Source organism: Salvelinus fontinalis, chromosome 38 (assembly GCF_029448725.1).
Source record: "Salvelinus fontinalis isolate EN_2023a chromosome 38, ASM2944872v1, whole genome shotgun sequence".
Lineage (NCBI taxonomy): Eukaryota > Metazoa > Chordata > Actinopteri > Salmoniformes > Salmonidae > Salvelinus > Salvelinus fontinalis.
Window position 1 is genome coordinate 11,240,942 of NC_074702.1, and position 14,328 is coordinate 11,255,269.

General features: G+C 43.5%; 2 protein-coding genes across 3 annotated transcripts in view; one reads left to right on the plus strand and one right to left on the minus strand.

Moving 5' to 3' along the window:
- The window catches only part of LOC129837743 (transmembrane protein 145-like), a 38,186-nt gene extending 27,717 nt beyond the window's left edge, over nucleotides 1–10,469 (plus strand). The window contains exons 10-16 of one of the 2 annotated variants that reach the window (XM_055904161.1): nucleotides 1,493–1,571; nucleotides 2,831–2,924; nucleotides 3,634–3,806; nucleotides 4,102–4,222; nucleotides 5,679–5,867; nucleotides 6,055–6,115; nucleotides 7,499–10,469. In XM_055904161.1, the coding sequence (XP_055760136.1) occupies nucleotides 1,493–1,571; nucleotides 2,831–2,924; nucleotides 3,634–3,806; nucleotides 4,102–4,222; nucleotides 5,679–5,867; nucleotides 6,055–6,115; nucleotides 7,499–7,518 (737 nt within the window). In that variant the 3' untranslated portion in view covers nucleotides 7,519–10,469. Of the gene's footprint in view, nucleotides 1–1,492; nucleotides 1,572–2,830; nucleotides 2,925–3,633; nucleotides 3,807–4,101; nucleotides 4,223–5,678; nucleotides 5,868–6,054 lie in introns of both variants that reach the window. The other variant, XM_055904160.1, reaches the window with a different exon arrangement.
- A 566-nt stretch (nucleotides 10,470–11,035) lies between these two features.
- Nucleotides 11,036–13,092, minus strand: LOC129837748 (39S ribosomal protein L17, mitochondrial-like). Its single transcript, XM_055904168.1, has 3 exons — nucleotides 12,697–13,092; nucleotides 11,839–11,907; nucleotides 11,036–11,671 (listed from the first exon to the last, which is right to left on the minus strand). Exons 1-3 carry the CDS (start codon nucleotides 12,868–12,870, stop codon nucleotides 11,411–11,413), a joined length of 504 nt encoding a protein of 167 aa, XP_055760143.1. The 5' UTR covers nucleotides 12,871–13,092; the 3' UTR covers nucleotides 11,036–11,410.
- Nucleotides 13,093–14,328: the final 1,236 nt, after the last annotated feature.

The following is a 14,328-nucleotide window of genomic DNA, read 5'->3' on the forward strand; positions in this document are numbered from 1 at the left end:
GTCTGATCATCACAAACACCCTTATAAAGGATGTAAAGCAGAAACACCATGATAAAGGATGTAATGTAGAAACACCCTGATAAAGGATGTAATCCAGAATCACCCTGATAAAGGATGTAATGCAGAAACACTCTGATAAAAGATGTAATGCAGAAACACTCTGATAAAGGATGTAATCCAGAAACACCCTGATAAAGGATGTAATGCAGAAACACTCTGATAAAAGATGTAAAGCAGAATCACCCTGATAAAGGATGTAATGCAGAAACACCCTGATAAAGGATGTAAAGCAGAAACACCCTGCTAAAGGATGTAATCCAGAAACACCCTGATAAAGGATGTAATGCAGAAACACTCTGATAAAGGATGTAATCCAGAAACACCCTGATAAAGGATGTAATCTAGAAACACCCTGATAAAGGATGTAATCCAGAAACACCCTGATAAAGGATGTAAAGCAGAAACACCCTGATAAAGGATGTAATCCAGAAACACCCTGATAAAGGATGTAAAGCAGAAACACCCTGCTAAAGGATGTAATCCAGAAACACCCTGATAAAGGATGTAATGCAGAAACACTCTGATAAAGGATGTAATCCAGAAACACCCTGATAAAGGATGTAATGCAGAAACACTCTGATAAAGGATGTAAAGCAGAATCACCCTGATAAAGGATGTAATGCAGAAACACCCTGATATAGGATGTAAAGCAGAAACACCCTGATAAAGGATGTAATCCAGAAACACCCTGATAAAGGATGTAAAGCAGAAACACCCTGATAAAGGATGTAATGCAGAAACACCCTGATAAAGGATGTAATCCAGAATCACCCTGATAAAGAATGTAATCCAGAATCACCCTGATAAAGGATATAATCCAGAAACACCCTGATAAAGGATATAATCCAGAAACACCCTGATAAAGGATGTAATCCAGAATCACCCTGATAAAGGATGTAATCTAGAAACATCCTGATAAAGGATATAATCCAGAATCACCCTGATAAAGGATATAATCCAGAAACACCCTGATAAAGGATGTAATCCAGAATCACCCTGATAAAGGATGTAATCCAGAATCACCCTGATAAAGGATGTAATGCAGAAACACCCTGATAAAGGATGTAAAGCAGAAACGTTCCCACACAACCCATGCAGTGCAAGAGAGTGCTCACGAGAGGATGAGTGTATCCTTATTTGGGTGTGTGTTGCAAGTGTGTGTGAGCGTGTGCTGGAGTGAGTGAGTGACCTGATTTCAGGTTCTGGTATGATGTTACATATTCAGATACTATAACCTACTTACAGTAATCTTTCTTTCACTCTGTGGGGTTCTCATTTTCTTCCCTCCTTCTCACCATCTCTCTCTCTCTCTCTCTCTTCTCTCTCTTCTCTCTCTCTCTCTCTCTCTCTCTCTCTCTCTCTCTCTCTCTCTCTCTCTCTCTCTCTCTCTCTCGCTCTCTCTCTCGCTCTCTCTCTCGCTCTCTCTCTCCAGGGAAATTCCTGTTCTCTGTCAGTTTCCTGGTGTTCCTGCTGATGCTGATCCTGCTGGGGAAAGGCTTCACTGTCACCAGGTAGGGAGTGTGTTTGTGTGTGTGTCTCAGGCCGTCTCACCTATGGTCTCAGGGTCAGAGCTACAGTAGCTGTCCCAGCCTTAATAACACCCTCTACCCTAGAGGACATGTCAGTCTAACTGCTTGGCTGGCTGATTTAAATCCTCCAGCCACTCTCTCTGTCTTACTCCTTCCTAACATGTACTAGTAGCCCAGTCTCTCTCTGTCTTACTCCATTTTAACTCGTACCAGTAGCCCAGTCTCTCTCTGTCTTACACCTTCTAACTCGTAACAGTAGCCCAGTCTCTCTCTGTCTTACACCTTCTAACTTGTACTAGTAGCCCAGTCTCTCTCTGTCTTACTCCTTCTAACTCGTACCAGTAGTCCAGTCTCTCTCTGTCTTACTCCTTCTAACTCGTACCAGTAGCCCAGTCTCTCTCTGTCTTACTCCTTCTAACTCGTAACAGTAGCCCAGTCTCTCTCTGTCTTACTCCTTCTAACTTGTACTAGTAGCCCAGTCTCTCTCTGTCTTACTCCTTCTAACTTGTACCAGTAGTCCAGTCTCTCTCTGTCTTACTCCTTCTAACTCGTACCAGTAGCCCAGTCTCTCTCTGTCTTACTCCTTCTAACTCGTACCAGTAACCCAGTCTCTCTCTGTCTTACTCCTTCTAACTTGTACTAGTAGCCCAGTCTCTCTCTGTCTTACTCCTTCTAACTTGTACCAGTAGCCCAGTCTCTCTCTGTCTTACACCTTCTAACTCGTACCAGTAGCCCAGTCTCTCTGTCTTACTCCTTCTAACTCGTACCAGTAGCCCAGTCTCTCTCTGTCTTACTCCTTCTAACTCATACCAGTAGCCCAGTCTCTCTCTGTCTTACTCCTTCTAACTCGTAACAGTAGCCCAGTCTCTCTCTGTCTTACTCCTTCTAACTTGTACTAGTAGCCCAGTCTCTCTGTCTTACTCCTTCTAACTCGTACCAGTAGCCCAGTCTCTCTCTGTCTTACTCCTTCTAACTCGTAACAGTAGCCCAGTCTCTCTCTGTCTTACTCCTTCTAACTTGTACTAGTAGCCCAGTCTCTCTGTCTTACTCCTTCTAACTCGTACCAGTAGCCCAGTCTCTCTCTGTCTTACTCCTTCTAACTCGTATCAGTAGCCCAGTCTCTCTCTGTCTTACTCCTTCTAACTCGTACCAGCAGCTCAGAGAGAGAGAGAGAGTGTGTGTGTGTGTATTCATCTGTCTGTGTGAAAGCTAACCCCCCTGTGTGTATCTGTTTCTGTCAGGGCGAGGATCAGCCACAGTGGCTCTGTCAAGCTGTCCATCTACATGACAGTCTACACCGTCACCTATATCATCCTCTTCATATACGAGGCAGAGGTACTGCAGTCTACACTACAGAACTGCTGCTGCTACACTCCTACTGTCCATGCTATACGTGAAGGAGCAGTGTATCACGGTCTAAGTTTCAACCGGGGATTCCTGTGTCCCACAACACTATGTTAGCCTACTGAGTTGAAGCCTAGGTATTAGCTCTAGGAGCTAGTCTTCAGGTCTCGGGCACGGGTACTCATCAGCCGAGCATGGATCACAGAATCAACTCCATTACAAGTGTAAAATGTGCTTTGCTATAATTTAGGATGGGTCCCTCTTTGAAAGGAGGTTCACATATCATGGGACTTCCTGGTAAGATAAAGGTGAAATTAAAGGGGCCTACTCCTGATGTACTGTAATATACAGGGATAGAAGTATCTTACCCAGCCTGTCGGTGCCTAGCACTGGGCCTGTACATACATAATGCAGGGGACGACAGAGGGTAACCCTTTTTGACCAATGATATCCAGTCTCTGGCCTGTGAAACTGAATACATAGCCCGCAAGCAGAGGCACTGTCAATGACCCAGTTGTAGAGAAGTGTCAATGACGCACAAACACACAAACAAACATACATACATGCGTACACATACGCACACACTTGTAGACACACTCACCAACCTCTCTGCTATTTGAGGGTAAAGTTAGTAGGTTGATTAGTAGGGTGCGGTCCATTAGAGTGGTTGTATGACGTTGTAAGTGTGTTTGTGTCTCAGTTCTTTGACCCAGGTGAAGTGCTGTATGCATATGACAGCCCGGCGGGCTACGGTCTGATGGGTCTCCAGCTGCTGGCCTACGTGTGGTTCTGCTACGCCGTCCTGATCTCCCTCAAACACTACCCTGAGAAACAATCCTTCTACATCCCCTTCTTCACGGCATACACACTCTGGTGAGAGGACATCGCCCTACAACCCTTCACTCTCTGCATGCAGTTTGTCTCTGTCAGGTTCATCAACTTCATTCCCTAAAAAGCATTACACCCAATAAACTCCCCGTCTCCCTTATTTTTCCACTTCTCGCTTGCTCGTCTTAAATCTGTCCTCACTCTTCTGCCTCTCCCTCTCGTTTCCTTTTGTCACTATTCCACCATATTCCTTTTTTCTCCTCCTTCCTTTACATATCTCAATCTCTCCCTTCCCTATCTCTCTCTCCTCTCTCTCTCTTAATCTCTCTCCCTCTGGCAGGTTTTTCGCGGTGCCCGTCATGGCACTGATAGCTAACTTTGGCATCCCTCGCTGGGCACGGGAGAAGATCGTCAATGGCATCCAACTGGGCATCCACCTCTATGCTCACATCGTATTCCTCGTTAGTACCCTTCATCTCTCTACACACTCACACACAGGCATGCATGTGCGCACACATACACACACTGTCTCACTGTTGACGTTAGTTATCTCGAAGACCTCCTCGCCCGCCTCGTTAGTAACCCCCTGCCCTCCACATGCAGGCACGCACACACTCAACTCACTTTTAATATCTATGAGTCATATCTATCTTTCCTCATCGCCCTCTGCGTTATTATACTCCCAAACCCAGACTTCCATACCAGACTGAGCGTCTCGGTCCCAGACTTCTGCACCAGACTGAGCCTCTCAGTCCCAGACTTCTGCACCAGACTGAGCTTCCCGGTCCCAGACTTCTGTACCAGACTGAGCCTCTCGGTCCCAGACTTCTGTACCAGACTGAGCCTCTCGGTCCCAGACTTCTGTACCAGACTGAGCCTCTCGGTCCCAGACTTCTGTACCAGACTGAGCCTCTCGGTCCCAGACTTCTGTACCAGACTGAGCCTCTCGGTCCCAGACTTCTGTACCAGACTGAGCCTCTCGGTCCCAGACTTCTGTACCAGACTGAGCCTCTCGGTCCCAGACTTCTGTACCAGACTGAGCCTCTCGGTCCCAGACTTCTGTACCAGACTGAGCCTCTCGGTCCCAGACTTCTGTACCAGACTGAGCCTCTCGGTCCCAGACTTCTGTACCAGACTGAGCCTCTCGGTTCCAGACTTCTGTACCAGACTGAGCCTCTCGGTCCCAGACTTCTGTACCAGACTGAGCCTCTCGGTCCCAGACTTCTGTACCAGACTGAGCCTTTCGGTCCCAGACTTCTGTACCAGACTGAGCCTCTCGGTCCCAGACTTCTGTACCAGACTGAGCCTCTCGGTCCCAGACTTCTGTACCAGACTGAGCCTCTCGGTCCCAGACTTCTGTACCAGACTGAGCCTCTCGGTCCCAGACTTCTGTACCAGACTGAGCCTCTCGGTCCCAGACTTCTGTACCAGACTGAGCCTCTCGGTCCCAGACTTCTGTACCAGACTGAGCCTCTCGGTCCCAGACTTCTGTACCAGACTGAGCCTCTCGGTCCCAGACTTCTGTACCAGACTGAGCCTCTCGGTTCCAGACTTCTGTACCAGACTGAGCCTCTCGGTTCCAGACTTCTGTACCAGACTGAGCCTCTCGGTCCCAGACTTCTGTACCAGACTGAGCCTCTCGGTTCCAGACCTCTGTACCAGACTGAGCCTCTCGGTTCCAGACTTCTGTACCAGACTGAGCCTCTCTGTCCCAGACTTCTGTACCAGACTGAGCCTCTCTGTCCTTTGTTAGTGACACATTCAGACACATACTGTTCTGTTTTATATGTGCAGGAATGTGTATCAGTGTATGGAGAATAGGGTTATATTACAGGGTAATATTTGTACAGACAAAATTCTGAATATGATACATTCCTCCCATCTGTCCTTTCTCCCCCCCTCCCTGCCTCGCCACAGGCTATCACGCGGCCCTCTGCGGCCAATAAGAACTTCCCGTACCACGTGCGGACCTCTCAGATCGGGATCCTGCTGTCTAGTCCGAAGGCGGGTGTGGCGAGTGAGAGTTTCCCCCACCACGCCTATGGGAACAGCTCCTTCCTGGGCGACTCCCAGCCCAACTTCACAGAACTGTTCTCCATCCAGTCGGTGAGTGGATGTATGGTCTGAGGAGGGAACTGATACTAAGGTCCGATATAGTCCCTGTAACCTGTAACACTCCAGAGGTGTTAGAGCACAGAGGAAGTTGTCAGAGAAGGATGTGGTAACTGATATTGTGCCAAATACAACCCAGCGTGACCCTTAACCTTTCAACTTTTACCTACCTCTCTCTCAGGGCCCAGTGAAGACGGTGGAGGAGACGGTGGCCCGGAAGGGACAGGAAGTGCAGAGGAACAGTGAGCATAAGATCATCACCACCACGGCCGACCTGTCGTCACCCACCTTCCCCCCACTCCCTCCCCCTATGCCCCCCCGCCTCTCTGCCCACTCCCCCCTTCCCCCTCCACGACTCCCCTCCCACTTTACTGAGTACTTCAGCATGCAGGGGGGAGGGGGCGTGGGCACCAAGGCATGAGACAGACAGAGAGAAAGAGGGACACAGAGAGAAGGAGAAAGATTGAAAGGGAGGTGGAGGAAGATCAGGTAGCACAGAAAACAGGTCAAGCTATGTATAGCCACGAGGGAAGGAGGGATGGATATAAGGAGGAAGAGAAGGGGGAGTCATAAGCAGACATGTGGAATAGAAGTTTGAAACGGCCCATTTTCACCTCTAAATAGAGAGAATGGGAAGAGAGCTGAATAAAGAAGAGGAAATGGCTGTGAGTTAAAGTGCTGAGCTTGTAAAAGAAAAAAATAAGCAATAAATATTTGAACATGAGCAGGGAGAGAGGCACCTGGAGGGAGAGATGACAGAGTGGATGTAGCCTGACCAATAGAATGATAGGAGCGCACAGTGGAGACTGAACAAAACTCCTATGAACACTTTTATTCAAGAATTTATAAGGCATCAATGGAGGGGCTGAGGGAAACGTGTAAATAGCTGAAGAGAATGAGTTACCATTACTCTAAAATAGTTGCAGAGTTTATATTACAAAAGGGATGTTTTTTTCCCACATTGTCAAATTCCAAGTGGTGCTGTGACCATTGCAGTTCTCATGCCATTACATTGTACAAGAGTAAAATGTTCACTCACATCCTGAAACAATACATTCATGTTTTTTTCTTCATGTTTGACAGATGATGTTAACACAAAATATTGAATTTCTCCATATAGAATATGTTGGGATGATTTATATTCTTATGTATGTTGATTGCTCCAGGCTATAGGATTGATATACTGATGTTTAAGTGTACAATGTTAGGTTTACTGTGGACCAGAGGTACTGCTAAAACAAGCATGTACTCCCTGTCTCTAAACGGATTATACTCCATGTGCTCATACAGTGCGCGTGCCTGTTGTACTACTAAACAATAACTGTATATATTTCATACCATATAGGCTACTGAGGAGGTGTTAATGTCACTTCTTCTGGATTTCTATTGGAACCTTATGTCATACTGTCCACAGACAACTGTTTTAACTCTGAATACTACTGTTCAGTTTTCACTGGAGTGCAAGATATTAGCTTGCTCTGAATGTTATTCCTTGATGTATGTAGACCTTGGTGAATGTATTAATGCAATAGAGCACAAGGAAAGGGGTGGTTTTAAAGTTACATTTTCAACTTTGTTTTTTACATAGAAATCATACTTATAGCTTGTTTTACTTTCAATTTCAGCCTCCATCCTTGACACATGATTTAAGGAGGGAAGGTTGTCCAGCGAGGATATGAACTAACTTCACAATCACCCCCCCCCCCCCCCCCAACTAGTATGTAATGATGTCATGTCAAACCTGTACATGTCTGTATGTATGGCCGTTTCCCTCAGTGAAGTTGTACATCTGATCTGATACTGTGTGAGGGGCTCATTGTTGTTTATCCATAAGTAGGAACAGTAGTTCTTCCTGAACATGAAAAGTCCTGCGCCCATAAACAACTTAAGCAAACCTTTTAAGAGTAACTGTGAAAGTAGTAGCACCAACGTCCTGTTTGTCCTGCATGAAGCACTTTAATGTTCCCCTTCTCTTAGTTTTTCTGTTCCGCCATTTATTTCAAAGTGACTTTGAATAGCGCTTTTACCTGAATTATACTCATCCACACACTACATCCAATGATATTCCGGTATCAAATATACAAATATTACCTGTAGATATGTTCATATTAATCAATGTCATCAAGTGTCATTATGAGACATTTAAAAATGTACATGTATCTTAATAACATGAAGTTGATTAAATAGCCTAATGATATCAATGTAAGGGGGAGGGTGTAATTCATAAGACGGTGTCAAGGCCAATTTACCACCTGTTTCTTCTAAGAAATGGAAATAATGGAAGTAATCAACTACATTGTATTTTTTTGTATAACTTGTTAATATCCGAGTATGAAACAAGTAATTCTCTTTAATATTTTTTTTATCCAATCTGTAAAAAAAAAAGAAAAAAGGTGTGGGGTAAAGAATGGTGGTTAATTGACTGTTTCTAATGGTTTAATTAATAGCCCTTTATTGTCTTTCTGTAGTAATGTCTGGAGTAGGCTTGGTTTGGTCAGACTGGTACAGCACATGTTATGCACATGAGAACATACAGTCAAAGGTATAATGTAGTCTGTAAAAAAGAATGATACTTGAATTAGATTGTTCTGGTGCTCCAAAGGTTTTGTCACTGTAGACGTATACTGTTGAAGTCGGAAGTTTACATACACTTAGGTTGGAGTCATTAAAACTAGTTTTTCAACCACACCACAAATTTCTTGTTAACAAACTATAGTTTTGGCAAGTCAGTTAGGACATCTACTTTGTGTATGACACAAGTAATTTTTCCAACAATTGTTTACAGATTATTTCACTTATAATTCACTGTATAACAATTCCAGTGGGTCAGAAGATTATACACTAAGTTGACTGTGCCTTTAAACAGCTTGGAAAATTCCAGATAATTATGTCATGGCTTTAGAAGCTTCTGATAGGCTAATTGACATAATTTGAGTCAATTGGAGGTGTACTTGTGGATGTATTTCAAGGCCTACCTTCAAACTCAATGCCTCTTTGCGTGACATCATGGGAAAATCAAAAGAAATCAGCCAAGACCTCAGAAAAAAAATTGTAGACCTCCACAAGTCTGGTTCATCCTTGGGAGGAATTTCCAAATGCCTGAAGGTACCACGTTCATCTGTACAAACAATAGTATGCATGTATAAACACCATGGGACCACGCAGCCATCATACTGCTCAGGAAGGAGACGCTTTCTGTCTCCTAGAGATGAACGTACTTTGGTGCGAAAAGTGCAAATCAATCCCAGAACAACAGCAAAGGACCATGTGAAGATGCTGGAGGAAACAGGTACAAAAGTATCTATATCCACAGTAAAATGAGTCCTATATCGATATAACCTGAAAGGCTGCTCAGCAAGGAAGAAGCCACTGCTCCAAAACAGCCATAAAAAAAGCCAGACTACGGTTTGCAACTGCACATGGGGACAAAGATCGTACTTTTAGGGGAAATGTCCTCTGGTCTGATGAAATAAAAATAGAACTGTTTGGCCAAAATGAACATCGTTATGTGTGGAGGAAAAAGGGGGAGGCTTGCAAGCCGAAGAACACCATCCCAACTGTGAAGCACGGGAGTGGCAGCATCATGTTGTGGGGGTGCTTTGCTGCAGGAGGGACTGGTGTACTTCACAAAATAGATGGCATCATGAGGCAGGAAAATTATGTGGATATATTGAAGCAACATCTCAAGACATCAGTCAGGAAGTTAGAGCTTGGTCGCAAATGGGTCTTCCAAATGGACAATGACCCCAAGCATACTTCCAAAGTTGTGGCAAAATGGCTTAAGGACAACAAAGTCAAGGTATTGGAGTGGCCATCACAAAGCCTTGACCTCCATCCTATAAAAAAAATTGTGGGCAGAACTGAAAAAGCTTGTGCGAGCAAGGAGGCCTACAAACCTGACTCGGTTACACCAGCTCTGTCAGGAGGAATGGGCCAAAATTCACCCAACTTATAGTGGGAAGCTTGTGAAACACTACCCAAAACATTTGACCAAAGTTAAATAATTTAAAGGCAATACTACCAAATACTAATTGAGTGTATGTAAACTTCTGACCCACTGGGAATGTGATGAAAGAAATAAAAGCTGAAATAAATAATTCTCCACTATTATTCTGATTTTTCACATTCTTAAAATAAAGTGTTGATCCTAACTGACCCAAGACAGGGAATTTTTACTGGGATTAAATGTCAGGAATTGTGAAAAACTGAGTTTAAATGTATTTGGCTAAGATGTATGTAAACTTCCGTTACAGTCCACTGTTGTTCATGGTTACGGATGCCATTACTTGACTGAATAGATTGATTTTGACAGGCTGGTTCCATTCATCCTGTACAACAAGCTGCATGATCAACTTATCTATGGTATTTGTCTATTATACACAGACACAAGTGGAAGAGCAAAGGGAGAGGAGTGAGAGGGTTTTATATGCATAACAGACAACAGCACAGCTTCCTGGGTATTTAGAGAGGTCTGGTTAAGAGCACATTACTGAAGCACTGTTCGAAATGAATGCATTTTAATGGTGTCAAATTAGAATATTCTGAATATGCTGTACATACACTTTTTGCCAAATTAAAATGGTTGGTTTTACTAGAGGCCTTGTCTGTTTCTTTCATACCTTGGCCAGTGTGAATGTGTAATGTAGAAGGGCAAGGGCATTCGTCCAAAACATCTACTCCATCTTGGTACAGTACAATTACTTTTCTGGAACCTCACAATTGGAGCGCTTACAGGCAAGTGGCAAAGGAGAATGGTGAGCCGGTCCAATTGAATGTAATTGCAATAGGTTTGGGGCAATTTAGGCAAGTAGTTACCAGTATGTGAAAACCAAACTCTACAGCAGCTCTTAATAACAAAACAGTTTGAATCTAAACAAATAGAACAAATGGGGAAGCTCATGATGTGTGATTTTGCCTGGTTGAAGGTGGTTGCTTTCATAAAATATCCTGCCTCTATTTGCCACTGTCTGTTTATTCAGAATCAGTAGAGATTAAAAACAGGACATCAAATAATAATGATAATAATGAAAAGTTTGGGGGAAATGTTTCGTAACCAGTAGAGGGAATAATAACAGCATATATAAGCACATCTGTTAAATTCACAGTAGTGCCATGAACAAAACTTTTTATTTGACTAACAGTCAAAATAACATGACGCTTAACATTGTCAAACAATCATATTTATTTTGACACACAACATCCTCTTTCATGTTCAGTGGGGTCCACAGAAAGTCAAATACTGTGCCAGTCATCTAAAACAGTGTGATCCACCAAAAGTGTTTGGGTGTTTTTCTTATTACACACAAAGCAACACAATGTTTCCAAACCAGGACCTAGTCAGAATCTGTGGACTATAAAAGTTTAGAGTACAACCCACCAGTGGGTCCCCTTCTTGGGAAATACAGGGGCTTATTCAGGAGGGAGCAACGTTCCAGAATGTTCATATACTGTAGAACAGACATGACATTCTAAATGTTTCACCATACCGAACACACCCCTGATCTAACACATGTAATGTCAGTGTGTGGCTGGTTGCATCATGCCTCAACCTTGGCTGCTGCCTGCTGTGCCCGCTCTTCTCTGTAGCCTTTGAGGAGCTGGTTGATTAGCGTGAGTTCATTGTCTCGTTTGGCGGTCTGGAGAGGTGGGAACGGGTTGCCTTTATACTCCAGCACAGCCATAGCAGCCTTGTCCAGGTTCTCCCTGTTGGGAATGCGGGCCATCCGGGTGTAGGCTTTGGGCTGGGTCTCAAACCTGGGAGCCAGGACTTTGAAGAGCTTTGGGATCAGATCCTTTTCCTTAAACCACAGAGGAGAGAGTAACAGGATGATGACTGACTGAAAGAACTAGGAACACACTCATACTAATCTGGTAAATACTAGTACAACAATGCTGGGGAGATTGGGACAGTCTGGGTCTGAGCATTTTAAAATACTAACAAAGATCATAAAGAAAGAACATTTACTGTGAGCCAGAAGTTTGCCATTTTCATCGCTTTCTCGTCAGTGTCTCCCTTCTTGGCATAGTCAATCAACTGCAAAACAACATCACACATTGGTCAACAACGTCACAAGCTGTCAAAAACTACAGCAGCCTACTAAACAGGGATGGTTGAAGAAGTAGCTGACTGAACTCAACTCCATGGTTGTATTTGTTTGATTAAAATGCATGAATTTCAGCAAACAAAGGCACATAACTAGATAGGACAACCATAGGTACAAGATAAGCGTTTCATAATTTACTATTGACCTTGGGCGAATCAATGTAGTCAGAGCTGAATTTCTTCCAAGCCAGGACTCCGCTAAACTCCACTGGTGGAGTTCATCAGAAACTTCCTTCACCATGGGAGTTGAGTTTAGTCAACTGGTGGAGTAGCCCAAAGGCCGGCAGATGACAAGAGTCTCTTCATCTTACCACCCAAAGGAAATCTATGTAGCCAGCTATACACTCATATCCCCTGTGGACCGGGTTGTACATAAAATATTCTCCATTCAGGTTACAAAGGAGTCGATTTCTTCCTTAACTCAATTTAATGGCGAGAAGGTAAAAAAAAAGACAAGACTTTCCTTATGAAACACCATTTTCCGCCATGTTCTGAATGTTACAAATCGCGTTTAGCCAATCAGGTTGGAGCAGTCCCTTTCCCACCCCTGGTCTGGTTGGCTGAAGGGGTATACACGTGTATAACCGGCTGCATTTACATTCCTTTTGGACGGTAAGATGAAACGACTCAATATCGCCATCTGACAGCCTTTGAATTACTATTGTTGAAGCAGCTGTGTTGAGCTGCTTAAAAGGGTAACGTTACCATCCATGTCCTCACCTTTTCAGCATAGAATCGAACTTCGTCTGCTCTGCCTCGGGTGGTCTCTATCCTCTCGTGTCGAACAAGGCCGGTAAGAATGTTCCGAAGCATGTTTATTCGGGACTCTGGACCGAGACCCATTTTACGGGCCACCCGGCCATGGGATATCAACATCTGAATGGTGATGCGCATCTTGTCGAGTTCAGACCCCTACAAGAGGCTAGAAAGAAAAAAGGAATCAAACCGGCCTTTAAAAATGTAAACCGATGTTTCTAAGGAAAATTATATTTCGTTATTCTCGTGTAAATTAGGTTAATGTGCTCATTAATACATCCCCGAGGTCGCATAACGTGACAAATTTCGTTTGACATTGCCGGTGCATCAGTTATCGCAGTCTGTGTGGGTGAATGGTGTTACGTGAAAAATAGTTCCGCCTCAAATGTATTCTATTTGTTTCTAGTTGTCATTAATTAATTAATTGTTGTTTTGTTATTAGATATCAGGCCTTTCTATGTGCATAGAGATTTCAAAATGTAAAAAAAAAAAAATATTTCTGATTTGGAAATGTAATCGGAAAAAGGGGAAAATATTTAAATGACTTATTTCTCTACGATATATGATGACAAATAGCATATATATGCAGTACCAGTCAAAAGTTTGGACACACCTACTCATAATTTTCTTTATTTTTACTATTTTCTACATTGTAGAATAATAGTGAAGACTTCAAAACTATGAAAAAACAAATATGGAATCATGTAGTAACCCAGATTTTTTTTAAACAAACCAAATCAAAATATATTTTAGATTCTTCAAAGTAGCCACCCTCTGCCTTGATGGCAGCTTTTCACACTCTTGGCATTCTCTTAACCAGCTTCACCTGGAATGCTTTTCCAACAGTCTTGAAGGAATTTCTACATATGCTGAGCACCTGTTGGCTGCTTTTCCTTCACTCTGCGTTCCAACTCATCCCAAACCATCTCAATTGAGTTGAGGTCGGTGATTGTGGAGGCCAGGTCATCTGATGCAGCACTGCATATCTCTCCTTCTTTGTCGAATAGCCCTTACACAGTCAGGAAGTGTGTTTTGTGTCATTGTCCTGTTGAAAAACAAATGATAGTCCCACAAAGGGCAAACCAGATGGGATGGTGTATCGCTGCAGAATGCTGTAGTAGCCATGCTGGTTAAGTGTGCCTTGAATTCAAAATATATCACAGACAGTGTCACCAGCAAACACCCCCACACCATCACACCTCATTCTCCATGCTTCACAGTGGGAACCATAAATGCGGAGATCATCCGTTCACCTACTCTGTGTCTCACAAAGACACACAGTTGGAACCAAATATCTCACATTTTGACTTATCAGACCAAAATACAGATTTCCACTGGTCTAATGTCCATTGCTTGTGTTTCTTGGCCCAACCAAGTCTCTTCTTCTAATTGGTGTCCTTTAGTAGGGATTTCTTTGCAGCAATTCGATCATGAAGGCCTGATTCACACGGTTTCCTCTGAACAGTTGATGTTGAGATGTGTCTGTTACTTGAAATCTGTGAAGTATTTATTTGGACTGCAATTTCGGAGGCTGTTAACTCTAGCAAACTTATCCTCTGCAGAAAAAGTAACTCTGGGTCTTCTATCTTCTGTATA